This window comes from Pan paniscus, chromosome 19, assembly GCF_029289425.2.
Source record: "Pan paniscus chromosome 19, NHGRI_mPanPan1-v2.0_pri, whole genome shotgun sequence".
Taxonomy (NCBI): domain Eukaryota; kingdom Metazoa; phylum Chordata; class Mammalia; order Primates; family Hominidae; genus Pan; species Pan paniscus.
Genome location: NC_073268.2, coordinates 35368665 through 35393251, shown reverse-complemented (window position 1 = coordinate 35393251; position 24587 = coordinate 35368665). Strand labels below are relative to the sequence as shown.

The following is a 24587-nucleotide window of genomic DNA, read 5'->3' as shown; positions in this document are numbered from 1 at the left end:
TGTAACCCCAGCACTTTGGGAGGCCGAGGCGGGTGGATCGCCTGCAGTCAGGAGTTCGAGACCAGCCTGGCCAACATGGCGAAACCCCGTCTCAACTAAAAAAAATACAAAAATTAGCTGGGCGTGGTGGCATGCGCTTGTAATCCCAGCTACTCAGGAGGCTGAGGCAGGAGAATCACTTGAACCTGGGAGGCGGAGGCTGCAGAGAGCTGAGATTGTGCCACTGTGCTCCAGCCTGGGCAACAGAATGAGACTCCATCTCAAAAAAAAAAATTTTTAATTATATATATATTTTAAGATACAGGAGTTTCACTATGTTTCCCAGGCTGAATTTGAGCCCCTGGGCTCAAGGAATCCTCCCATCTCAGCGTCCTGAGGTGTGATAACTGTTGAAGCTGCTTGATGGGTAAACAGGTGTATTAGTCCAGTCTCACACTGCTATGAAGAAATATCCGAGACTGGGTAATTTATAAAGAAAGGTTTAATTGACTCAGTTCCGCATGACTGGGGAAGGCCTCAGGAAACTTACGATCATGATGGAAGGCATCTCTTCACAGGGCTGCAGGAGAGCGAATGAGTGCAGAGTGAAGAGTGGAAAAGCCCCTTACAAAACCATCAGATCTCTTGAGAACTCACTCACTATCACAAGAACAGCATGGGGGTAACTGCACCCATGATTCAATTACCTCCCACCAGGTCCCTCCCACAACACATGGGGATTATGGGAACTACAATTCAAGATGAGATTTGGGTGGGGACACAGCCAAACCATATCAACAGGTTCATTCATTATACTATTATTTTAAAACTTTTTGTATATAAGCCAAAACAGCCAGGGGAGAGAACCTCAGAGCCAGCCACTTAGAAGGACAAGTGCCACCTCGGCGACTCTGTGGGCAGAACCAGCTTGGAGGAGAACAGGTTTGCAGGACTCTAAACAAGAGGGGAGGGCTCAGTCTCCAATGTCCTGGGCCCTGGGCAGCACAGGGCCACTTGGGGAAAGAATAACTGGCACTTAGAGATGCAACTTGGGGTTTGGAGGGCTCTGCAAGCTGCTTCACTGTAAGCCCACACAGCCTCTGGAGTCCCCATGTTTTGTGTACCAGGCCTGGAGGCCAGACTGAGGGTGCCGGCTGACTGAGGCAACCAATGCAAACAATCAGCTTCTTCTCTGTCTCCCTGCCCTCTCCTGACCAGCTCCACAGGGATTCAGACCCCCATCTCAGTTGGCATCCCCCACTGCCCATCACCACTGCTTCCCTGCACTGTCACTCCTCCCATGGGCTCATCTGCTAGTGCCAGGGAACGTTAGCCCAGCTGACTTCTTCGGGGATCGGGGGAGGCTGAACGCAAATCTGTACAACTGTGGGCACCCAGACACCCATCGACAGAGGGAGCGGGAGAAGACCCCAGTGGTTGCTGCCAGAACTGTGTGAGCTGCTGAGAGATTCCCCGGTAGATTGACCCTACTTGCACATCACTCCTTCAATGAACAAATCAAATGAATCCTAAATGCTCAGGTATCTACCATCCTGGACTAGTTGAGTCTCCTCAGCCTTGGCCCATGGACCAACACAGGAATGCCCATGTTCTCCATGTGCTCCTGAGAAATAATTTCCTGCGCCACTGAAGTGGATGCCCCCACCCTGCCGCACATCTCAGCCCTGTCCTCCACCCATTTCCGCTGGTGGCACTACTAGCTCCGGCCTCCTGCTCAGTTTAGGGCTCTGTCTTCTGTGCTCCATTACCTTCCCCCATGGCCTCTAGGGGCTGGGGAGGGGAGAGTTGGAGGGGGGCTGCTTAAGAGATTTTTGGAATCAGTGCCTGCGCATCACCCGCTGCCATGAGTTATTTCAGCGCTGATGTTTGTCTCGAGCTGATTATTCCAGCCCGAGAACAGGTGGAGCAGCCTGCGGTGGTTTATTCGTCAGCCAAGGCCATCTGTTCCCAACAAGCTGAGATTTGTAGCTGATTTCTACTGGGGAGCAAGGAGTAGGGGTGGGGAGGGAGAGGGAGATCACACCCACACCCCAGGGGACTTGCTCCTCCCAGACCTGCCAGGATGCCTCAACCCCCGGGCTTCCCTTTTACTAGGGATCCCACATTTTCCAATTTCTCAGAGAAACTCACTGGTCACTCAAGTCAGCAACAATACTTCCCTAAGGGGCTACACCTTCTTAGATGGAACCATGTATTAGAAGCACAAATCTACCAGCCAGGCACAAAGTCTGGCCACTGAGCCATGTCCCCACCTTGCAGATCTTAAAAAAAAAAAAAAGTATATCACTATGACACAAATGTCCTAAATGACCTTCTCAACTCTTGGCTCCTCCTCATCCCAACCCCACTGCCAGTCCCTTTAACAAAAACAGCCTCACCTAAACCGATCACCTGCAGGGCTCTCAGCTGCATGGGAGGGCTTGATCTAGATGCTCTTGTCTCATCTGCGCTGCTCGCCTCCCCTAAATACCCTGTTCATGTTCCACCCTCCAATCTGTTCCTCTTCCAGCTTCCCTCTCAGCCATGCCGAGAGAAGCCTGCTGCTTTAAGAATGGCTTTCCCTGAGCAAGGGATCTAAGCAGTTTCTAAGCAGATTTGCCACACGGTTTACCCCCTCCCGCCCACCCGCCTGCTATGATTTCTGTATATGAAATGTTGGGAAAGAAGTGATTCTTATAATCATGCTAATATGACAATTTGGGGCCTTCTTTGGTGTTGCTACACACATCTGTACTGACTTTTAAAAATCGTATGAAAACTTGGTATTGAAAGCACAGCCACTTCATCTATAACCCCACATCCCCAGGTAAAACTACTTACAGTTTTCAGAGGTCCCTTCTAATATTTATTTATTGATCTGTGTTTTCCCTCCTACTTTTGTCATGTCTATATGTAACCTTAGGAACCCATTAACAGAGCTGTAAGACTGCCTCACTTTCTAGTTGGTTCTCTAGGCTTATTTTGTCAGTTCCTGGGAGCAGAAGCTCCTTTCTACTATTAAAACCTGCCCAGTGGCTGAGTATGTTTCCACCAGAAACAGTAGCTCCCACAGATGTTCTCCAGAACCCACAAAGGCAGGCCATGAGACCTGTGCTTCCAGGGCAGAACCTTCCAGGGAGTGCACTCACTAGGGTCACTCTTCCTTGGACAGTAGTCCCCCAGCAGTCCTCAAGCAAGGGTGCCAACCTGCAGTTGATGCCAGGCCCCAGGGTTAAGATGAGCCATGAGACCTCTTTCATCACATACAATTTTATATTTGCCTGGCTGCCTGTCACTCACCGGTCTTTCAAAGTCCTAATGTTTCGGAAGCTATTGGCTATATCTTCCCCATACAGAGATTTTTTTAAACTCCTTTTTTTCTTTTTGAGACAGAGTCTCACCCGTCACCCAGGCTGGAGTGCAATGGCATGATCTCATCTCACTGCAAACTCCACCTTCAAGTGATTCTCCTGCCTCAGCCTCCCGAGTAGCTGGGATTACATGTTCCCGCCAACACGCCCAGCTAATTTTTTTTTTTTTTTTTTTGAGACGGAGTCTTGCTCTGTCGCCCAGGCTGGAGTGCAGTGGCTCAGATCTCTGCTCACTGCAAGCTCCGCCTCCTGGGTTCATGCCATTCTCCTGCCTCAGCCTCCCGAGTAGCTGGGACTACAGGCACCCACCACCACGCCTGGCTAATTTTTTGTATTTTTTTAGTAGAGATGGGGTTTCATCGTGTTAGCCAGGATGGTCTTGATCTCCTGACCTCATGATCCACCCGCCTCAGCCTCCCAAAGTGCTGGGATTACAGGCGTGAGCCACCGTGCCCGGCCTAATTTTTGTATTTTTAGTAGAGAGGGGGTTTCACCATCTTGGCCAGGCTGGTCTCGAACTCCTGACTCCAGGTGATCCACCCACCTCAGCTTTAACTCCTTTTTGTTTTAATTTCCATTTTCAAATTCCCTAGTGTCCTCTCTTTCCCAAATCCATTTGCTGCTTTTCCTAATCTAGTCAGATCATAGATGTGGCACAAAACATATAAAAATTTATTAAAATGTGGAAACTCTTTGACTCTTAAGCCACTTCAAATATAATTTGGCTGGATAGTGTCAAAACGTAATATCCTTTTTGAATTTTCTTTTTTTGTAAAACTGTCATAGCTGACTTTTGATATCTACAGCAAATTCTATCTGCACATATAAGTATTCCACTGGGGGATTTATGTGACTGACTTCAGTCGCAAAGCACACACTCTTTTTGGAATCTCCCTTATGACCCATCTCTGGGGCTCACACTACAGAAGACTCAATTTCTCTGTACAATTCCTTCTAAACACATCCAGCATCCTTGTTAACTCCAAAATGGCTACTGCTCTGGAAATCTTTCCTCCCAGATCAAATAGCAGGGAATGGTCTGGATTGTTGTTGTACTGTAATGAAATTAGACTGAAGTGAATATAGCTTAAAATATGCATTCTGAGCGATGTGGAACTGTTATTCATATTGCTGGCACAGTGGGAGTGAAGTGAAAATGTGATAATATATGGGGGATGCTCTGAAAATTGTGAAGAGCGACGCAAATGTGAAGTAGATATTTTCCCCCCAAATTGCCAAGAAGCGTTTCCTTTCTGAGGCCAGGACTTGGCGAATGCCAAGCACACGCGATTTGAGATGAGGACCATGGTAGTGATTCTTTGCTTTCTTGCCTCTCACTGCATCCTCTGCCAAGGCCAGAATAGTTAGGAGACGCCTGGCCAGCTGCTGGAAGCAAGTTGAGGACTCTGCTTAGAAAGATGACATCACCCCTCAGCCTCAGTTTTCTTTCCAGGATGACGTCTTCACAGAGTTGTGATGGAGGTGAAATGAGATTTTGTAGGGCAAAGTGCTTAAGCGCTGGGGTCATCATAGTAAGTGCTCAACAAATGGGAACTGTTGTTAGTCCTTTTTTTTTTTTTTTGAGATGAAATCTCTCTCTTGTCCCCCAGGCCAGAGTGCAATGGCACGATCTTGGCTCACTGCAACCTCTGCCTCCCGGGTTCAAGCGATTCTCCTGCCTCAGCCCCCCAAATAGCTGGGATTACAGGTGCCTGCCACCACGCACGGCTAATTTTTGTATTGTTTTTAGTTGAGATGGGGTTTCACCATGTTGGCCTGGCTGGTCTCGAACTCCTGACCTCAGGTGATCCACCCTCCTGGGCCTCCCAAAAGTACTGGGATTACAGGCGTAAGCCACCGCACCCAGCCAATTATTGCTCTTATTACCCTCCTCTCACTACTGACAGGGTAGGAAGGGGCCTGTCAGTCCCAGTCACTGACTCTGGGCCTCAGCTCAGGCCAGAGTTCCAAGGGCCCTTAAAAGGGCGGGAAACATTATTTCCGGGTTGCTCGGAGAGTAGACCGGTCCTAATGCCGCTGTAATCATTAAAAGGGCAACACAGATGGGCTGCCCATCGGCGGCTTGAAAACCCATTTCTTTTAAGGGGAGTGGCTTCTGGGAAGTGCGTAAAGAACCTCTAGGCAGGGGCGGGACCAGAGGGCCACGTGTGCCAAAGAAAAGTGGATATGCAAATATATATGAATATGCTAATGAGCTCTCGGTTTCCCAGTGAATGGTAGGGCACAAGCCTGGACTGGCAGATCGGGCTAGGGAAGAAGAGGAAATGAGAGGACCTCGAGGTTCAACCGAGTGTCTGAATGGAAACTAACTCCCGACAGACCATGCACAACGTTTCTTCCGCAGCACCCGGATCTCGAAGCCCCACTGGCATCAACTGTCAGTCCCTCACTAGGGGGGATGAAGGGGGAGGGCGTGGGAGATTCTTTTGGCTGTGGTAAGGAGCTCTGAATTTAGAAGCCAGAAGGTTCTTGCCAGCAATACTACCTTGTTTCACAGATGGGGAAACTGAGGCCTGACAGGTTAAGCCCCTTCTCCAAGGTCGCAGTGCTAGACGCAGAAGAACTCAGTTTGGCAGGTTTTGTCTATTTTTGCTTTGTTTTCATTACTGCAGGGGGGCACCACTCTGGAGGTGAAAAGGCAGCAGCCTGAAAGGCGGCAGAGCTTGGTACATTACCGAACGTGTCAGACTGCCCACCAGGCTGGAGGTTTTAGAAAATATGTCCTAGGGGAAGATGGAAAGAGTCAGGGTGGCCACCAGTAGAAGCAGGCAAGGACAAATTATCATAGACTTGTCTGGAATGTGTTGCTATATAAAAGGTGACGAAGTGTTCCAGCTTCCCAGAGAACCGGTGCAGTGGAAATGAACAGGGAACAGAAGGGATTAGGGTTAGATTTAAGGCAGTACTTTCTCCCAGGGATGATAATGGGGCCCTTCATTCAGTGACCAAGGCAGGCTAGGGACTCATCCCCCTCCCACTTCCGAGGCCTTTGGGAATCCATCTCCCTCCAGTCCCACACGGCCTGCTTGGAGGTCAGGAATGAATTAGATGACTTTGAAAAGTCCCCACTATTCAGGTAGGCGATCCTTTCCCTGGATGGGCCTCCTGGGCTCTTTGCTGAGGGCAAGGACAGCAGCCGCTCTGGCTCCAGGGCCCTGGGGAAGAAACAGCAGTCATGGCATCTCTTGCAACACGCTCCCTGCCAAATTGATTCAAATTGGCTTGGATATGAACATATGATTAAAGGAGCGGCGCGATTCATTTATCAGGAGAGATTAAAGAGCGGCATCTGCGCAGCCTAGCTGGGGGACAATTAAGGAGCAAATCGCTAAGTGTCTGTGCCACCAGGCAAGGGGGTGGAGGACGGGGGAAGGACAACTGGGATAATCTGCCAAGGAGACACAAAGACAAAAGAAGACCATTTAGGGGTCACTGCCTGCCACTGTCTTTTCTGGGCACAGACTGGGCACCATGGGGAGTCCCACAGGGGCACTGGTTCCCGCCCATGCTTATTCAGGAGTCAGAGCAATCCCGGGGATCTGCAGTTATAGAGGAGGATCTAGCAGGCTGGCTTTGAGCCTGGCAAAGGGCCAGATTTGCCTTCTGCAACATCTTAGGGACCAGAGGTACCATGAGCGTACAGGTAAGGTCAACAGCAGAGCCTTCAAGGTACACCCAAAATAAAGATGGGCTTTGGTGGCCCTAAAGGCTCCTGGACTCCTCTGGGGCCAAGGGAATTGTCTCCTTCTCAACTGAAACTTGGAGAAGCACTGGTCATGTGACAATGCACAGCCAGCCTGTGGCATGTTCTACCACCACCTCTCTTTCCCTGCCCCAGGACCTTTACTTAAACTCTTCTTCTTCTCAATATGCCTTTCCCAGCAACTGTACCTGTGGAAGTGCTATTTTCAAGCCCTGGTCAAAATAGCAGCTCCTTTTAGAGGCTTTCCCAATCCTTCCCGCCAAAGAGAGCATCTCCCTCCATGGTATGTCCAAAGCAACCTCTTCATCCTTGTTAGGTCTTACGTAATTATTTCCACATGGGTCTGCTCCAGCCCTCGTCCGCAAAACCCTGGAGGATGGATACTATGATGTGTTCCTCTCTACCCACTGTAAGCTTATGCATACTAGCAGGTGCAGCATGTATTTTGTGTCTACCTTCCTCCACTTTATGAAGGAAGGGAACTTATCCATCGCCAGCACCCAGAATGGGGCCTAGGCACAGCAGGCAGTCATGAAATATTTCTCAACTGTTAAGCAAATGAATATGTTTTCTGACTTGAACAAAGCTTTTTACCCCAGGCCGGGTTATTGGAGGTTGATGTTGGAGTTTCCAGTTAGCCAGAGGCTTGACTCAGTATGAGTGAACAGATTTGGGAATTCATCTAAAGGTGGCAGGGAGTTTGTCACACTAGTTCCTAGTAGAAACAGAAAATGTACCACGCTATGTGAAAACAGGAATAAAAGATGAGAGTGACAGAACTGAACATAAGCTAGCAGCCTTTTTTTTTGTAAAAAAAAGTAACTTAGGCCAGGCACAGTGGCTCACGCCTATAATCCTAGCACTTTGGGAGGCGAGGCAGGCAGATAACTTGAGGTCAGAAGTTCGAGACCAGCCTGCTCAACATGGCGAAACCCCGTCTCTATTAAAAATACAATAATTAGCCAGGCGTGGTGGTACACGTCTGTTAAGTCCCAGCTACTTGGAGGGTTTAGGCAGGAGAATCGCTTGAACCTCGGGAGGTAGAGGTTGCAGTGAGCTGAGATCATGCCACTGCATTCCAGCTTGGGCGACATAGCAAGACTCTGTCTCCAAAAGACAAAAAGTAACTTCCCTTTTACTATTGTCTCTATCCTCTTCTCTGTTCTATCGTGGGGCAATGGAGGGGGCAGTCTCTGTTCGAGACGGATCCACTTCACACTCTGTCCCATTCATTTTGGGGGAGACTTTTCTCCCTTCTTCCCTTTTGGACTCTTTCTGGATGGCTGACATTATCAGAACCTCGGCACTTGGGCTGTTTGCTATCTTTTCCCACCCATCTGTCCAAACTACTTTATTCATTCAGGGATTATAACTGGCCACACTACAGAATGAGAAGGTAGAAGAGGAGGAGGGGTGTCATTTGTTTCTTGCCTTTCTGCATGAGCTGCCTCTTAGCTGTCAATGAAGGAACAAAGCATGGAGTAGGGCATGAAGACAGGGACCGAGCAGGGCAGAGACAGCACTCCCAACCTATTCACATTGCCCTGTGGGCCCGAGCTAGTTCTGCCAAGTTTTGATCAAAAAGTCACCTTTGAAATGGCTAAAATTAAGCTTTTAAAAAATGTTCTAATGAGAAGGGCTTGAATCCAAAAAGAAAGAGAATGAAAGAGAGAGAGAGAGAGAGAGAGGGAGAGGGAGGGAGGGACGGAAGGAGGAAGAGAAGAGAATCTCTGTAATTGGTGAGATTTAACAATCAGAGGGACCTCAACATTCCCTTGTGGAGGCTAGGGAGGATGAGGCTTGGAGTCTCTGCCACCCTTGCTAACCTGAATCACAATCCCTAGGCTCTTCACATAAAAGGTGGGGCTTGTGTCTTCCTTGGCCAATCCCCTCATTCCACTACCTCTGCCTGCCCCAAAATGAGCTGCCTAGGCTCTTTAAGTGGCACTGGTCTGACACTTTGGGGAGCAGGCCAGAGACCAGGGTGATGCCCTCGCGGTCCCCATCAGAATCCTGCCTCTGCCCACCACCCCCAGGACCAATCCGGACTTTGCCTGAGCCTGAAGGAACAGGCAGGAAAACTGGCGCAGCCAGGAGGAAAAGGGCCTTTATTTCCATACATCGGGTAAACAGGGGAGAGCACAGCCCAGTGAGTACAAACCAATTGCAGGAGAGAAGGGGGGCGGCAGATGGGAGCAGCACCAGGCACTGCACTTGGGCTCCCAAGTCTGGTGGAGTTCTCAGGGATAACCTTTTTAGGGTGGGGGCTGGGACCTCCAGACCACATGGTGTTGTGTCTGGGATAAGTGTGTGGGGGCAGGGAGGTTGGAAGAAGAATGACACGGGCTCAGGACACAGAGTGAGGACTCATGTCTAATGAGCACCGGCCAAAACTTACATCTTCAGTTTTTCTGATCACAAGTCCTCAACCCCAAGCCTTCCCTCTCAAGTTGAGTTTATGGTCCAGACCACCTGGACAGAGCAGGAGGGAGGCAGTGCTTGGATCAGCCCTGAACTGCTGTAGTTGGAATGGGTTTATCTTAAATAGGTCATTGCACATAACACGCTGAGACAAAGAGGGTGGGGTGGGGGCTGGAGGTGCGGATGGTCCACACACACACTTGTCTGCGTAGGCTTGCTCAACCCAGCCCAGCAGCACCGGAGAGCCCCTCCGCACCTCATTCTTAAGAACCTGGACCCGGCTCTCCTCACCAGCGTCTCCAGCTGCACAGAGAAAGGACTGCTCTCTGAAGGGTGAAGATGGAGATGACATTCCTGAGTCGTTCTTGGGAGCCCCAGCTACCACTGCAGCCCCCTCCCACTCTCAGGGATGCAGCTGTGATGGAGAGGTTGGGTATTTAAATTAAAAAGTAGAAAGACAGCAGGCACCAAGAAGAGAGAGCCCCCACCCCACACGAGAGGGAAGGCACTGCTTCTCCTCCCCCAATCCTCCCCACGGACCCAGCAACCTAGAGTGTCCCAGTAGGCAACCTGTCCACCGTTCCTGAGCAGGGAGCTGAGAGGGAGGTCAACGTGCTGGCTCCATGCAGTGCCAGGCCACCTGCCACTGCCCACGGTGACCCAGGGTAGAAGCCAAGAGTCTGGCATTTTGAGACAGAGGAGCAAAAAGTTCTCTTCAGAAACTCCTCTTTCCCCCACCTCTTCCACGTGGAGACATCAGACACCCATAGCCTGGAAAGTCCCCCTGACAGAAGGTCAGGGTGTTTCCCATGCAGATCAGCAGTCGGGTGGGGGAGACTGGTGCCCCACCACTTCCTGGGAGAGGCGCCCAGGCAGCCACAGGCCCTGGGGTGAGAGGGCTGCCAACCACTCCCCTGGGCTATGCGTTAGTCTCCGTCAGCTTGGCCTCTGTGTCGCTGTCACTCAGATAGCTGTGGGAGTATCGGGGTCTGGAGGTGTTGTCGAGAGGGTCGTGCTCATCATCTGACCGATCAGGGGCAAGGGACTTCCAGTAGCTGGTGGGGCTGCAGGGACCGAGGAATAAGGTTAGGGACAAATGACACTCCTACCATTAAGCACCCACGCCTTTGGTTCTGGAGGCCCACAAAGCTGCGTCAGAGCACTCCCCAAAAGCCAAACATTGTTAAGTAAAAACCTTCCTTGGCTTACTTAGAAGATACTCAAAGTGCTAAGAGGAAGGAGACTCTGGAAGCTTTTAAAGCTCCGAGGAAAGGGATGCTGAGAGCAGTGAGTCTCGGACTCAAGCGTGCATAAGAATCTGATGCAGGTTCCTGGGCCCTTCCTCTTAGAAACCTTGAATCGCTGGCTTTTGGGTACAACCCAGCAATTCTGCATTTTCAGTCCTTCCCCAGAAGGCTCTGAAGCAGGCAGTCCGTGAACCACATTGGCTTGGAGACTGGAGGTCTGGTGAGTACAACTTGTCTAGGGTAGGGGCTCTCTTAGGCGAGTGATTCCTAAAAAGATTCCTTCTGAGGAGGAGGCGCTTTCCCTGTCAAATACTCCCAGATCTGAACCCTTTCCCCTAATGATGGCTCCCTGAGGCCTGTGAGAATTTTCACCTTTGACCATGCCATCATCTACTAACAAGAAATGGAGGCTCAGGAAGGAGAGGCTGGGAAGACCTGTTTTAGGATGGCCCAAGGGAAAAAGCCCCTTTCTTGGTACAATAACATAACTCAGAGTCTTCATCAGGCCTCTGGCTCTGGAGGCCTCCAGCTATCCCAGATGTGAAGAGGCCTCTTCCCCCCGGATGGAGCAGGATCACAGCACTGAACAGGGAAGAGGGGACCTCATCTCACAGCTCCATTCACCTTCTCTTTTCTTTCTCCCAAAGCCTTGGGGCCACCTTTCCGGTACTCCTCCTGCCTCCACTGCCTCCGTCAGTTCAAGTGCACTCTCGTTTCAACACCACTGGAGAAAACACAGCCCAGTGTGGCTCCTCTCCTACTGATGCCCCACACTCGGCGTGGTCCCTGGAGCTGCAGCCCTGCCTCCAGATCCTAGAGTTCCAACTTGGGCAAGCAGGAGTTCCATGTTCCCTGCTGCCTATAATTCTGACTTAAGCTGAAAAGGGACCTTTGTTTACTAGCCCTTTTAAAGTTCTATCCCCAAACCAAAATAGGAGGAGTCAACGTTCTGCAGCAAGAACCACCTTAGCTTTTCCCAAGGTGGCAGTGAGAGATGCAGAGGGCAAGATTTGGTCACTGAGTACTCCTATGTGTAAGACACGGCCTAGGCAGGTGAGATAGGCTGTCTTACTCTTCACAATAACCCTATCAAATATTACGAGGAAGCCAGTCCAAAGAGATGAAAGAATCTTCCCCAAGGCCACACAGCCAGTATGTAAACTTGAATCTGGGACTCTTAGACCTCAAAGACTTTGGACGACTTCACCCCGCCACTCGATTGGTTGACCTGAGATAAAAAAAAAAAAAAAAAAAGACCAAACCTGAATTCTCCTGCTGGCTTGGGCAAGTGCCCAGGGGTTATGTAAAGAAAGGTCGGTCTCTATCCCTGGGGGAAAGGAAAAGGCTGATAGAATACATGTTCAATTATGCAAAATGGTTCAGGAATGGGGCAGTCTGGTTAATAGTTATCGTATTTCTCATGAATGAATTACCATTTTTAAAGGAATCAGGATAGCACAAAACACATTTAACACAAACTAGACTGAACATAAATGAGTCTTACTTTGATAGGCCAAAGGCACTTAGGGACTCTGGGGGGGTTTCTAGGACAAAATTATAAAGCTCACTGATGACTATGCAATATAGAAAAAAATTGGGGTTATTTTAGCTTTGGGGTTGTTTGAATTCTAAATTAGTGGGAGCCTGGTTTGGTTCTCATTCTTTACATAGAATTTCTGGGCACTCAGGGCTAGGGTCTGCCGTTAGGCTAAGGAGTGCCTGGCTTCGTGGAAAGACAGTGGGGTTACTTTGTGAGCAGAGGGGGGCGAGGCAGATGCCAGGGCTGGAATCCAGATGCAAATGAGGTGCTGCTGGCGAGCTCCAAGGCACTGTAAATTGCTGAATCAGGGCCCCTCTGGTCCTTTCCATTGCCTCACCTCTTTTTAAGGTGGGGGCTCCAGTCCCCAAGCCCACATTCCTGTACCTGCTAGGCAGACACCTGGATAAATGACAGCCGTGTTTCCATACTGTTTCATCAAGACGCTGGGCAGTGGCAGGAGCTGCCGGGGAGGTGGTAAACTCCATGTCTCTCTCTGCCTTGGGCTGCGGACCCACGAGATTGCCCTTGCCCGTAGCTTGGGTGATCTTTAGCCATTCTTAGTGGCTTCCACTGCTCCAGCCATCAGGGAGTCAACAGCAGGCCGCTGCCCTCCTCTCCAGGGCAAGAGTCAGAGCTGGCAATTTGAACATTTTAACCAAATTGTTTAAAAAAGCCTTCCTCCTCACAAGCCAGTGTCTCCTGCTCAGCACTGTCACAAACAATTTGGTACATAAGCTAATTCCTGCCAGGCAAGCCCAGGGCGGCAGCTCCCCTCCCCCTTGACTTTGCTATGGAAGCTGCGTTCCTGTTGCAAATTCTTGCTGGTCCTCATCACCAGATGGGAAGCTAAGTGACTGCTCCATCCCATGCCCCCACCCCAAAGCCAGTTGATGCTGAGCACCACTGAGGTCCTCCCTCCCCTGGCCTTCTCCTTCTGGCTCCGTGTTGGTTGGCTAGGTTCTGGCTTGATGCCACTCTACCAACAGTGAATCCAATCCTCCTTGGAGCGGGTGGTATATATGGCGTCAGGACTACTCCAGCTTTCCTGGTGGAAAAGAGGAACTGCGCTGGTGGCTGGTGGAAGAAACAGGCTTTTGGTCTTTTTGTTATTGCTGGTTGTGGGGTCAAGGGTGATGGTGGGCTGAGGGCTTTGGGGTCTGAAATCTGCCAGGTGCCAGTCAGTGTGGGATGGCCCAGCTTTAGGCCCATGTCCATCTGGGGGTAGAGGCGCAGTGTGCAACAAGGCCTGGCCCTCTTTGCTTTCCAAACCCCTCTCCCAGGTCCATCAGCTGACTTCCTGCCCTAGGGGTGTGGGGCACTTAGCAGGGCTGCTAAGAGGAAGGCTGAGATGCCTGATCAAATATTGACTCATATATATATATATGTTTTTTGAGATGGAGTCTCGCTCTGTGGCCCAGGCTGGAGTGCAGTGGTGCGATCTCGGTTCATTGCAACCTCCGAGCCTCCCGGGTTCAAGCGATTCTCCTGCCTCTGCCTCCCACGTAGCTGGGACTATAGGCATGCGCCACCACGCCCAGCTAATGTTTGTACTTTTAGTAGAGACGGGGTTTCACCATCTTGGCCAGGCTGGTCTCAACTCCTAACCTCAGGTGATCTGTCTGCCTCAGCCTCCCAAAGTGCTGGGATTACAGGTGTGAATAACTATGCTCGGCTGACTCTTGTCTTACTATGGAGCCAACACTGGTTCCTTGGTACAACAGAGATGCTTCCTGTTCCTCCCAGAGCACCCAGTAACCATCTGCTGCATGGGGGAAGTGACAGAGCAGGGCTGAGCCATTCCACTTGCTCCATTCCTTAAAAGGTCTTACATCAGTCCGTTTGGTATAATCCATTCAAAGTCAGCCTAGGTGTCCAGCCGCTCCACAGCACAAGCATGCGACAGGTGTGTTAGTTCATGCATCTGGGAGACAAATGTCTGTGCCCCAGGGGCTGCACTCGGGGGACATACCTCCTGGGAAGCAGCAAGCTTGCCCTGGGAGGGCAGCATGCCAAAAACAGCTTCACATAAGCAGGGTGATCTAAAATGTCACCACCCACCAGGGAAACTGGCAACAATGGGATTCCAATGAGTCAGGCTCTGCCCTTCTTCCATGGTGGGGGTGTGGGCATAAAGGGCCTAACTGCTAGATCTCCCTCCCCACAGGGAGAAGAGCTGGGGGAGGCAGGAGAGCCAGGGGGAGGCTGTCACTCAGCAGTTGCTAATTTCTATTCATTAGAACTTTACAAGATGAGTAGAACCAAGGTGACGCCCATGTGTAGGCCTTTGGTGGGAGGGCTGGGGAGGGAGTCAGGCATCTCCTGGGTCTGCTGTAGGGTGTGGTGCTGTGTGGGCTGTAGCCCTGGGAGCCTTGTACTCCTAGGCTTGAGATCTATGCCAGAGAGGAAGGTAGCTTTGTGGGGGCAGGGTAGGGGAGGGAGAGCTAAGCAAAAGGCCCAATAATAGCTTAGGGCCACTGATGTGCACCAACCACAGCTGGGGTATCAGCTTGGGACCTTTCCTGGCCCCAGCCTGTTGGCGCCATGAATGAAAGCTCCTGAATGGGTGCTGCTGGGCACACACAGTAAACATGTTGCCCATGTGCTCTGCACTGGCTGCCTGGAGGAGTGGGTAAGGGCAAGAGTGCTGGAGTTGGGCAGACCCCATTCAGACCCTGGCAACAACCCTTCCCAGCTGTGCGTGACCACATGGCAAGTGACTTAACCTCTCCAAGCCTCAGCTTCATCTTCTATGAAACAGAGCTAATCAGACTTTGTTACGGAGTTACTGTGAGGGATAAGTGACTAAAGTGTGGAAGGTATGAAGGACAGTCCCTGGTTCAGGGTCAGGACTTGTAAGTGGGAGCTATGACATCACCAGCGAGTTCGGCTGACAGGGCTCAGGGCTCAGGATGACTGACCAGCTTGGCTGGCCCCTGCTCATCAAGGCAGCCAGGAGGCTCTCCGAGGCCAGGCATGCCCGAGAGGAGTGCGGGTGGGCCCTAAGGTGGCGGCCTGAGGGGCAGGGAGGACGTTAGTTCACACAGGGTGGGACACGCCATGCTGAACCCAGGCCAGGTGCCACCTACTGCGCTAGTCGCTCTCGGGCCGGTACAGGTACCGCATCATCAGGCTGTCCACCTCTTTCTTGCGCTTCTTTTCCTCCTTCCTTGACGGCCGGTGCGTCTGCCCAGTTTCTTCACTTTCTGCAGCTGGGCCCTTCTTCACACTGGAGCGGCTGTGGCTGGAGACGGTCGAGCCGCTGGATGACGACGAGGAGGACTCAGACTCCGTCTCCGTTCTCTTTCTTCTCGACTTGGACTTTTTGCTCTTCCGAGAGCGCCCCTTCTTCCGCCTCTTGTGCTCTGAGGAAGCTTCGGAGCCGGAGCTGGAGCTGGAGCTGGAGCTGGAGCTGCTCCTTCTGCTCCTTCGCCGGCTCCGGCTCTTCCGGCCGCTGCGGGACCGGGACACATCAGCAGCAGAGGCGGAGCGGCGGATGCTGGCAGCTCGCTCCGGGGGGTCCAGTTGGGCGCTCCGGGCACTTTGGATGCTCTTCCTGTCATCCTCCTCGGAGTCGGGCTCCAGGCTGCTCCGCTGGAATGGAACAGGCTTGTAGCTCAAGACCTCGTTGATGGCAGCCTCCAGGTCTGGGTCCAGGTAGGAGTGACGGCTGACGGAGCGGACGCTGGAGCTGGGAGGCTCATCCACTGCCGAGGCAGAGCTGCGTGGCCGGGGTGGCACCGACAGACTGCGGGCCAGCGACGGGTGGCTGTACTGCGAGCAGGCCTCGCTCAGGGCCATACTGGCTCCATCATCCCACTCCTCTAGGCAGCTCCGGCCCAGGGACAGGCGAGAATCAGGGCTCTCCCGGCCTAGGCCAGAGGCCCGGCTCAGGGAAGGGCTGAGTGTCCTGGAGAGGCTGTCGAGCCGGGAGGTGCTGCGGCGGGAACCGGGCGAGCCCGACAGCGAGAAACTCAGGGAAGAGCCAGCCCTGTCCTCGCCAGAGCCCCGCCGCGTGGCCGAGGAGGCCCGGCTGACCGGTGCAGAGACGGTGGAGGCCCGGCTGAAGTCGGAGCCCCACCGCTTCTGCGGCCCCCGGCCAGCGCGCCCCCCGGTCCCCGAGCGGACGGAGCCGCACTCCTCCGGCTCCTCGGACTTCCTGCCTGGGCATGGCTCCTCCCTGGGGCCCACATGGGCCTTCCTAGGGGGCCTCTCGGGGGAGGCCGCCCGCTCGCTCAGGGAGGTGAAGAGCGAATCCGCGTCCCCGGTGCCCCCGATGGAGTCCTTTAGGGTGAGCCGCTTCCGATAGCTCAGGGAGCTCACCACCGAGGACGGCCTCTCCTCCACCCCCGGGGCCTCCTTAGAGAGGCTGTTGAGGGCCGTTCCGAGGGAGGATGCGAGAACCAGACGTGGATGAGGGCAGCAGGGAGAGAGGGAGGTTGAGAGAGAGAGAGGAACAAGTATTAAACTCAGAGAATAAAGACACAGGGGGAGGGAGGCGAAAGGAGGAGAAAACGGCAGCAGCCCTGGCAAAGTGGTGGTGAGAGCATCGGAGGAAATGAAGCAAAATAATATGCGTCAGTGAAAATAGCTTCATGGAGAATGTCATGTAAATTAGACTATTGTTCTATTTCATCACTTTTCCCCCTCTAAACGTTTAGTTCAATTTATTTCATTGTCAACTACCTGGAGCCTCGTGCCATGCCGTGGTGAACCACGGCAGTGGGGCGGGGAAGCCGGCATTATCTGCAATAACAAAATGTTGTTTGGCCGAATAAATTAAACCAATTAGAGGGGGCTGCTGGGTGCTTCTGGTGAGGGGCCAGGCTTGGGGAAGGGGCCTTGGGGGAGCTGGAGAAGGGAGGGAGAGATGTTACTTTTTCTACCCAGTCTACCTGCTGTCTCTGGGAGAGGATGAGGAAGGGTGTGTCCTGGAGGATCAGGATGGGCTTGATCAGGGGGTTGGGATTCTATGTTGTGGGGGGAGCAGGGATATGGCTTTGTGGGGGGTGAGGGGGGAGCGAGGGCTCTTCTTTCTCCCTGCTGCCACACTGGCCAGTAGGAAAGAGATGGGCAAGGGGAAGCTCTGGATTCCAGGGGTAGCTGTCTGTATGATCAGAGGACTATGACTGGCTAGAAAACAGGGGAGTACATTCCCCCAGTGGATGGGTATTAGGAGGAAAGAAGTGGGGGCAGTGAAGAGATTAGAGGAAGGAGAGAATGGGCAGAAAAAGACAGAAATGTGCCTGTAACTGGGTCAAGAATCAGTGGAACTGGTGCCTCTTCTGCTGCTATTCACGGTAAGACGTCAGAGATCCAGAGCTGGCCAGGGCTGTGGGATTAAGAGTCCCCTGTGCCCCATCCCAGTTTTGATTCCAAGGGTCTGAACTATCAGGAAGCTTGATCAACATTTGTTGAATGAATAAGTGGAGGTGACATTTAACTTACATCAAACCAAAGCCTGGAGCCTAATGGGAAAACATTCCCTGGAAAAAATAAGGGCGACGCAGCCCTGGCTAAGAAGAAACTTCCTGTGCCCATGCACATGCCAGGAGCATGCCCGGGCCGCAGTCACAAATGCCAGACAAGAGACACAGGCCTGCCCTCATGGGATCCAGGCGCTACTTGTCCATTCCTTGTGGCACAAGGTGGCTTTTCCTCCCAGCTCAAGGCCATATGCTCACCTGGAACTCTTTAAGCTGCCATCATCAGAAGCTGCCTTGGAAGGTCCCCTGTTTTTTGACAACCAGGACTTGACCCCGTCAACACGGTCCTCCAGCTCCGAGTCCACATCAGAGTCTCCCTCACTGTAGGGATGAGGAGCAGAAAGGTAGGCAAGGCATAGGCACCTGCTGCCCACGAGGGGAGCAGATGGGGGTGCAGGGGGTGTCTTGGGCAGGGGGGATGTGGGCAGCATGCACGTCGGTGAGTCGGGGGGGCGGGAATGAGAGAGGTTAGACAGAGCACACCATTCACAAGGAGCCTGTCCCCACTCAGCAGCCACACTGTGTGACAACCACCAAGAAGACCCTCAGGAGCATGGAGGCAGCTCCCAAGCCAGTTATCTGTGACAGGCCACTGACCAATCGAGGGAGAATGACTTAAAGACCATCCACTCATCAATTTCAGCTAAATGGCTCTGAGCTAAAAAGAGGAGCCCTGGGTTCTTCAGTGACTCCTTGAGGCCTACTCTGCTGTTTCTTGTCTGCCATTCCTCAGATTGTGGCTATAGCTGCTGTCAATTTCCATGCCTTTGTTACAAGAGCTGGGCTGCCAGCCACAGAGCAGAAGAGAAGGGCTTCGTAGGATTTGGAGTTAGCTTGAACCTGAAGGTCTCCTTAGTGGATGGCAGCACCAACCTGGGCTCTAGGTTAAGGAGGCCCAGGCCACATCCCAGATCCACCCTGTGGCTTCTCTGGCTCTTAATAAACAGAGAAAGGAAAAGGGGCGGGGGGGCAGGGGGCATCGGCATTTCCAGAGGGACTAGCAACAGTTTCAGTATCTAAATTGTCCCTGGAGACCCAGCTGGGCTCAGAAAGTCCCACACCAGAGCCCTGTCGCTCAAGGTCTCCTCTTCCGTCCTCAGGTAGCCCCCAGCCCTTGCTCACAGTGCTTCAGCCGGCAGAGCTGACCTTAGCACTTGCAAGAAAGCCCAAAGGAGTCCAATTCTGAGGCTGGAGTCATGGCCACCCCCTCATGAAGCAGCTGGGCTTGGAGATAGCTTCTGAGTAAGATTGCTTCTAAAATTCTGCAGAATGTCTGCTCACCAAGTTGCCCTGCTATGGATAGGCTAGGGTTTCTCCTCGATATAAATTTCCTTTCCTCTGTGTCAAGAGGAATGGCTCCATTCCTGAATTATGTTCTTAAATAAACAGCCACACAGACATGTGTGCGTGTATGTGCACACGCGCGCACACACACACACACACACACGAAACCAGCAGACTGTTCTGGGGACCATGCGAGAGCCCAACTCATAGAGAGGGGAATAAAGAGGCATGTTTTATGGGCTTCCATCAAATACAGAATTATAACAAAGACGAGGCTGGCTGATGCCCCGGGTAAACAGGAGTTTAGCAGACAACCTCGAAACTGCTAATGCAAGCCCTGTGCCCGTCCGAGCCTGGCAGATTTACTGTGGTGCATGGGCCCCATGGAACACCAATACCACCTGATTTATACACCTGTGCAAAAAACCTCCCTCTCTAGCTTCAGAGCCTGTAATTTATCACCACCGTTCATAACCATATTGATTGCCTTTAGAAAGGAGGTGCTGTATGCATCGCAAAATCTATGTCTACATGTTAAAAGCGTTTCCGTATAAATCTCCCTTAATACCGTGCTGTTTACTGCTTTCATTAAGGTTATGGCAATAACAACTGTATCTCTAAGTAAATCGAAACATTATTTCTCTGCCTGCCTTAGTGCGCTGGGCTCAATAACTTGGAGCTGGGGCCCAGAGCTGCTGAGGAAGGAGCCACACCACCTCTCTGCCATCAGTCGGAACCTGGTTAGAGCTGCACGTCCCCATGCGTCTATGTGAGCACACACCAGTGTGTGTGAGTGTGTGTGCATGCGTGGTGTACCTGTGTGTGTGCGTGCCTGGCAGTGGTTTAGAATATGATCTTAAATGCGCATTTTATCAGCCCTTGAAGCTCTTGCCACACAAGGATGGCAGGGTTGAAACACACAGGGGCCCAGTTGTGGGCCCAGAATATGAATTTTCCTCCTTACATTCAGAACAGTGGATGGGTTGCAAAGCTGGCCTGCCTGCCCTCGCCTTCCCTTTAGTTGCAAGCATCTAGAAGATGTTCTTTTCCTTAAATAATCAGGCCCGTAAACAAACTCCAGGGGCAGGCAGGCTCAGGGGGCAGTTGAAATTTTAAATGGTTGGAATTAAACCTCACGTCAAATACAATTTATGTCCGGGCTCATGTGCTATTAGTTAACGGGGAGCCGAATCGCGGGGGAACAAACAAACGGAGACAGAACGGCGGGGGATATTAATTGTGTGTGACAACCAGGCTCCAGCGGCCCTCTATCACTGTTACACACTATTACATTTATCATTAGCTCTCACTGAGTCCTGTGCGCTGCCACCAGCCCATCCTGGCCAGGGGAGGGGGTCCATCAGGCGAGAGAGAGTGGGGGAAGAAACCCAATGCCATGCTAAAAAAAAACGACCTCTAAAAAACAACCCTGTCGAACTTGATGGAGGATCAGCCCGCTCTGCCTGAAGGCCTGCGCATCTGCATCCGCTGTCCAGCTCCCACCCAGAAAGCGGGAAAAGAGAGGGCTGGATTTCCCGGGCTTCCTGCCACCTGACAGTACCAGCACAAGCGCCCGCTGGGGCCTCCCTTTGCCCACGGTACCGCAGGGAGTAAAGTAAACACATCTGGCTGTGTTCCCTTCCCTCGCCACGGCGAGCAGCCCATGATTAGCTGCCTGAATGCTTTCTCCAAACAAGAAACTGGGAGATGCCCCTCACCTTCTACCCTTGTCTGCCAAGAGAAGGTGGTGGACCTTTAAAGATGAAACACGCCCGCTTCTTTCAGGCAGCTCAGGCTCCCAAGGAGCCCAAGGATGTGGACAGATCCAGCCCAAACAGACTTTTCCCCCCAGAGAAATAGGCCAGGGAGGTGGCCACACTTGGTTTTTGAGGGAGGAACGTGCTGGAGCTCAGGAAGGTAAACTTCTCAAATAGGCTGCGCTTTCCTTTCGGCAGGAGCCCCCCCATCCTGCCCGCCCACCAAGGGTGCACGGGCCAGCCCCAGCCTTCTGGGGAGCACACCTCATTGCCCGCTCCCTGCCTCCCCCGAGGATAGAGTCAGCATGTTAGCGTTAGAGACCAGTGAGGCAGGAGTGTGGGGAGGCTGTATCCACATGCTGCGTGCAGCGGCCCCAGGGTGGGAGCCAGTGTTAGGGGTGGTTAGACACCCGCGAGGACAGGCAGAGAGCACATGCGCTCCAGTCCTCACAGTTTATTCTTTCTTTTCTGATACTTTGTCACCATGTCCTGCAAACTGGAAATAGAAGGAAAATGGTGGGCAAGGGGTCCAGAGGAAACAGATGAAATCAATGGGCAACCCAAGGTGGACCCCTTAGCTGAAGACCTCTCTTCCCTCAGCAAGAGCCAGCTCTGGCTGGTTGAGACCAGGTAGGGGGATGCGTGATGGCACTGTCCTCAAAATCTGATGCGGGCTGCCCCTGGCACCTCTCCCCTGCCCCAAAGCAGCAGGGTCCCTGCGCTGCCCCAGACCTGCCTGCAGGATGGGCCCCAGCCCTAAGGTGGGAAGGGGGCAGGTCTAGGGTCCACCTAGGGCAGCCCTGGGAGCTTCTCCACGGCCTGGTGCCACCCCGCACTGCCGGCCTTCCTTCCTCGTGACTGTCTCAGCCTAAGACTACAAATCTCTTTCTCTCCAAACCATTCCCTGGGTGGGTTTTATGAGAAAATCTCTGGCATAGTAACAAGGCACCACAGCCTTTAAATCTCTGCTCTCCCCAGAGTGGGGCAGGCGCCATCGGAAATGCAGCTAAACGGGAGAATAACTCATCTTGAGCGGGCAGAGCTGGAGGGCCTGGTCCTGGAGAGGGGAGACTGGCTGGGTGGCCTCAATCAGGGTGCACCTGTCTCACCGTCTGCCCCTGCAGGACAGGCTGTGCTGGGATCTGGCAGTAAAGGGAGGGTGGGTTGGCGGCTTGCTCATGGGGAGGCAGAGGTTGCAACTGTTCTACCCAGTGGTCTGGTTCCAGAGGCGGTCAAGAGGGCCTCCGTGCTAGCTGCAGATGCCCCAGAGGCCACTTCTCACCTGTTGATGAGGTCCTCATTTTCATCACTCTCCATCTCATCCTCGATGGCAGCCTGCAGGTCCCCGATGCGCTTGAATGCCAGCTTTAGGTCAGCCTGCAGGCTCTGGTTAGCAGCCTCCAGGCTTTCTAGATCCATCTCCTAGGAGGAAGGGGGCAGCCCAGTTTGCAGGAGGGCTAGCTTCTCCCCTAGATGGCCAGAAGAAGCCTGCTTCAAGTACTTTCCGGTCATGGGGGTGCTACCCGAGGGCTGACACAGGCTGCCAGAGCCTTTTCCGCTCTGTTGCTGCTGGGCTGTGGGGTCCAAGCCTCACCTGAGGGAGTCTCCAGTGCCGCTGGCTTCCTGGCCTGCCCTCTTGATATGCTCCTCCTCCCTCCCATTCTCTGACTCATGTGCAGTTTCTTTGCACCCTATGCCCAACCAGGCCAGAGTGAGGCATACACTCAGCAGCTAGTCAGGGGGCTGCCATGTGGGCCCCGTGGGGGACAGGGGGCATTACCAGTTCGTGCTTCTTGCGGCTCGCCTCGGCCTCCTTCCTGGCAAGCTCGCCCATCTCCTCCTTGGTGTCCCGGAGCTGCCTCTGTAGCCGCTTGTTCTGTTCCTTCTCCCGGTTCTCGGCTGCAATGCGCTGATCCCGCTCCTCAGTCAGCTTCTCCATGTTTTCCTTGAGACGGCTAGCCAGGCTCTGGATAGGTAGGTGGGGAAGAAAGACACAGCAGGTAGGCCCATCAGCCAGGCAGAGGGAGGGTGTGGCAGAGCTCTGGGTCAGGAGGCCTGGGGTCGAGCTCTGGCTCCACCGTTCATTGGCTACATGGGCAAGCAACCCCGAAGCTTCCCTTACTTTTCTGTAAAATGTGGGGAGAATAACACCTAACCCCCAGGGGTCTTCTAAGGATGAATAAGGTAATGAATGTGAATGCACTCTGAAAGATGAAAGGTGCTATTATCGTTATTACTACACCAAGACTGAGGGAGTGTTCTGGGTACAGCCTGGTGGGCCTGTCGGTATTGACACTGCATATAGAGTCCCCTCAGGTCAGCAGGGCTTCCCGCAGGGACTCTGAACCCAGAAGCCCCAAAAGCTAGATCCTGTGCTCAGAGGTAAATGGCTTTGCTGGAGTTCTGAATTAGGAGAGACTAAACAATCATCAGATTCCAAGCAGAGAGCATCTCTCTAAGCCTAATGAATCTCCTGCCAGGCAGTGGGATGCTGAGGAAAAAATGACCTGGAGAGAGGGGCTGAATGTGAGGGAAGAACCCCGCATCTGCTTGTAATCCTGGTTCTACCTCGGACTGGTCCCCCAGCCTCTATATCCCTAAAATAACAGAGCCAGGCTGCAGGATTGGGCTGTTTGTGTTTAACATCCTATGAGTCTAAACCACAAAACTCTCTGAGCAGAAGGGAACCTGAGGGGTAGAGGTGCGGGAAGGGACTAGGCCCAAGAGAAAAGGAGACAAGTCCTGTGGGCCTGTCCTGTGTCCACCAGACCAATGGCCTCTTCTGTCCCTTGATAGCTTTGTGACCTTAGGCAACCCACTTAACCCTTCCTGTATGTAAAATGGGGATCAAAATATTATCAGCCAGCCTGGGGTTGGGGTGGGCAGAAAATAAATAAATTCTTTTTTTTTTTTTTTTGAGACGGAGTGTCGCTGTCGCCCAGGCTGGAGTGCAGTGGCGCGATCTCCGCTCACTGCAGGCTCCGTCCCCCGGGGTTCACGCCATTCTCCTGCCTCAGCCTCCGGAGTAGCTAGGACTACAGGCGCCCGCCACCACGCCCGGCTAATGTTTTGTATTTTTAGTAGAGACAGGGTTTCACCGTGTTAGCCAGGATGGTCTCGATCTCCTGACCTCGTGATCCGCCCACCTTGGCCTCCAAAAGTGCTGGGATTACAGGCGTGAGCCACCGCACCCGGCCGAAAATAAGTTCTTAAGTTTCCCCTAACTCTCTCCAGCTCTCCTGAGAACTGTGACCCTGCCTTGGGAGGGTCAGTTGTGCTCTCTTCCTGTGTCCAGGTTATTAATGCCATCTAGATGCCCACCTGTTTCTATCCCTACCTAAATGCCTGCTCCATGGACTGCGAGCTGATGGAGGAGGTGACAGGGCTGCCCCTCACCAACCACACTCATCAACACAGGGCCCAGGGAGAACCGACGGTGTGGAGACAAAGGCTTATAAACTCAAGGAGAACTTAAAAATAAGGTGAGAGGGATGTAAACCCAGGAGATAATCCTTTCTGCCTCTCTCTTGCTATCTGCTCTGCCAGAGATGGAAGGGGCTGGCCAATACTGGCTTTGGGAGACCGAAAGAAAAAGGATTGGTCCAGCATGGTGGCTCATGCCTGTAATCCCAACACTTTGGGAAGCTGAGGCAGGCGGATTGCTTGAGCCCAGAAGTTCAAGACCAGTCTGAGCAACAAGGCAAAACCCTGTCTCTGCAAAAAATACAAAAATTAGCCAGGCATGGTGGCACATGCCTGTGGTCCCAGCTACACAGGAGGC

The 24587-nt window shown here is 52.6% G+C and overlaps 1 protein-coding gene across 20 annotated transcripts in view; it reads right to left on the bottom strand.

The window, feature by feature from the left end:
* Window positions 1-9165: 9165 nt before the first annotated feature.
* Window positions 9166-24587, bottom strand: part of MYO18A (myosin XVIIIA) — a 136490-nt gene continuing 121068 nt past the window's right edge. For 12 of the 20 annotated variants that reach the window (XM_055102067.2, XM_055102071.2, XM_055102068.2 and 9 more), the window contains 5 exons: window positions 22587-22772; window positions 22089-22228; window positions 21258-21302; window positions 17964-18086; window positions 13991-16648 (listed from right to left, as the gene is read on the bottom strand). In XM_055102067.2, coding sequence (XP_054958042.2) covers window positions 15373-16648; window positions 17964-18086; window positions 21258-21302; window positions 22089-22228; window positions 22587-22772 — 1770 coding nt within the window. In that variant the 3' untranslated portion in view covers window positions 13991-15372. Of the gene's footprint in view, window positions 10560-13990; window positions 16649-17963; window positions 18087-21257; window positions 21303-22088; window positions 22229-22586; window positions 22773-24587 lie in introns of those variants that run through there. The other 8 variants (XM_014342108.4, XM_063598695.1, XM_063598696.1 and 5 more) reach the window with 2 other exon arrangements.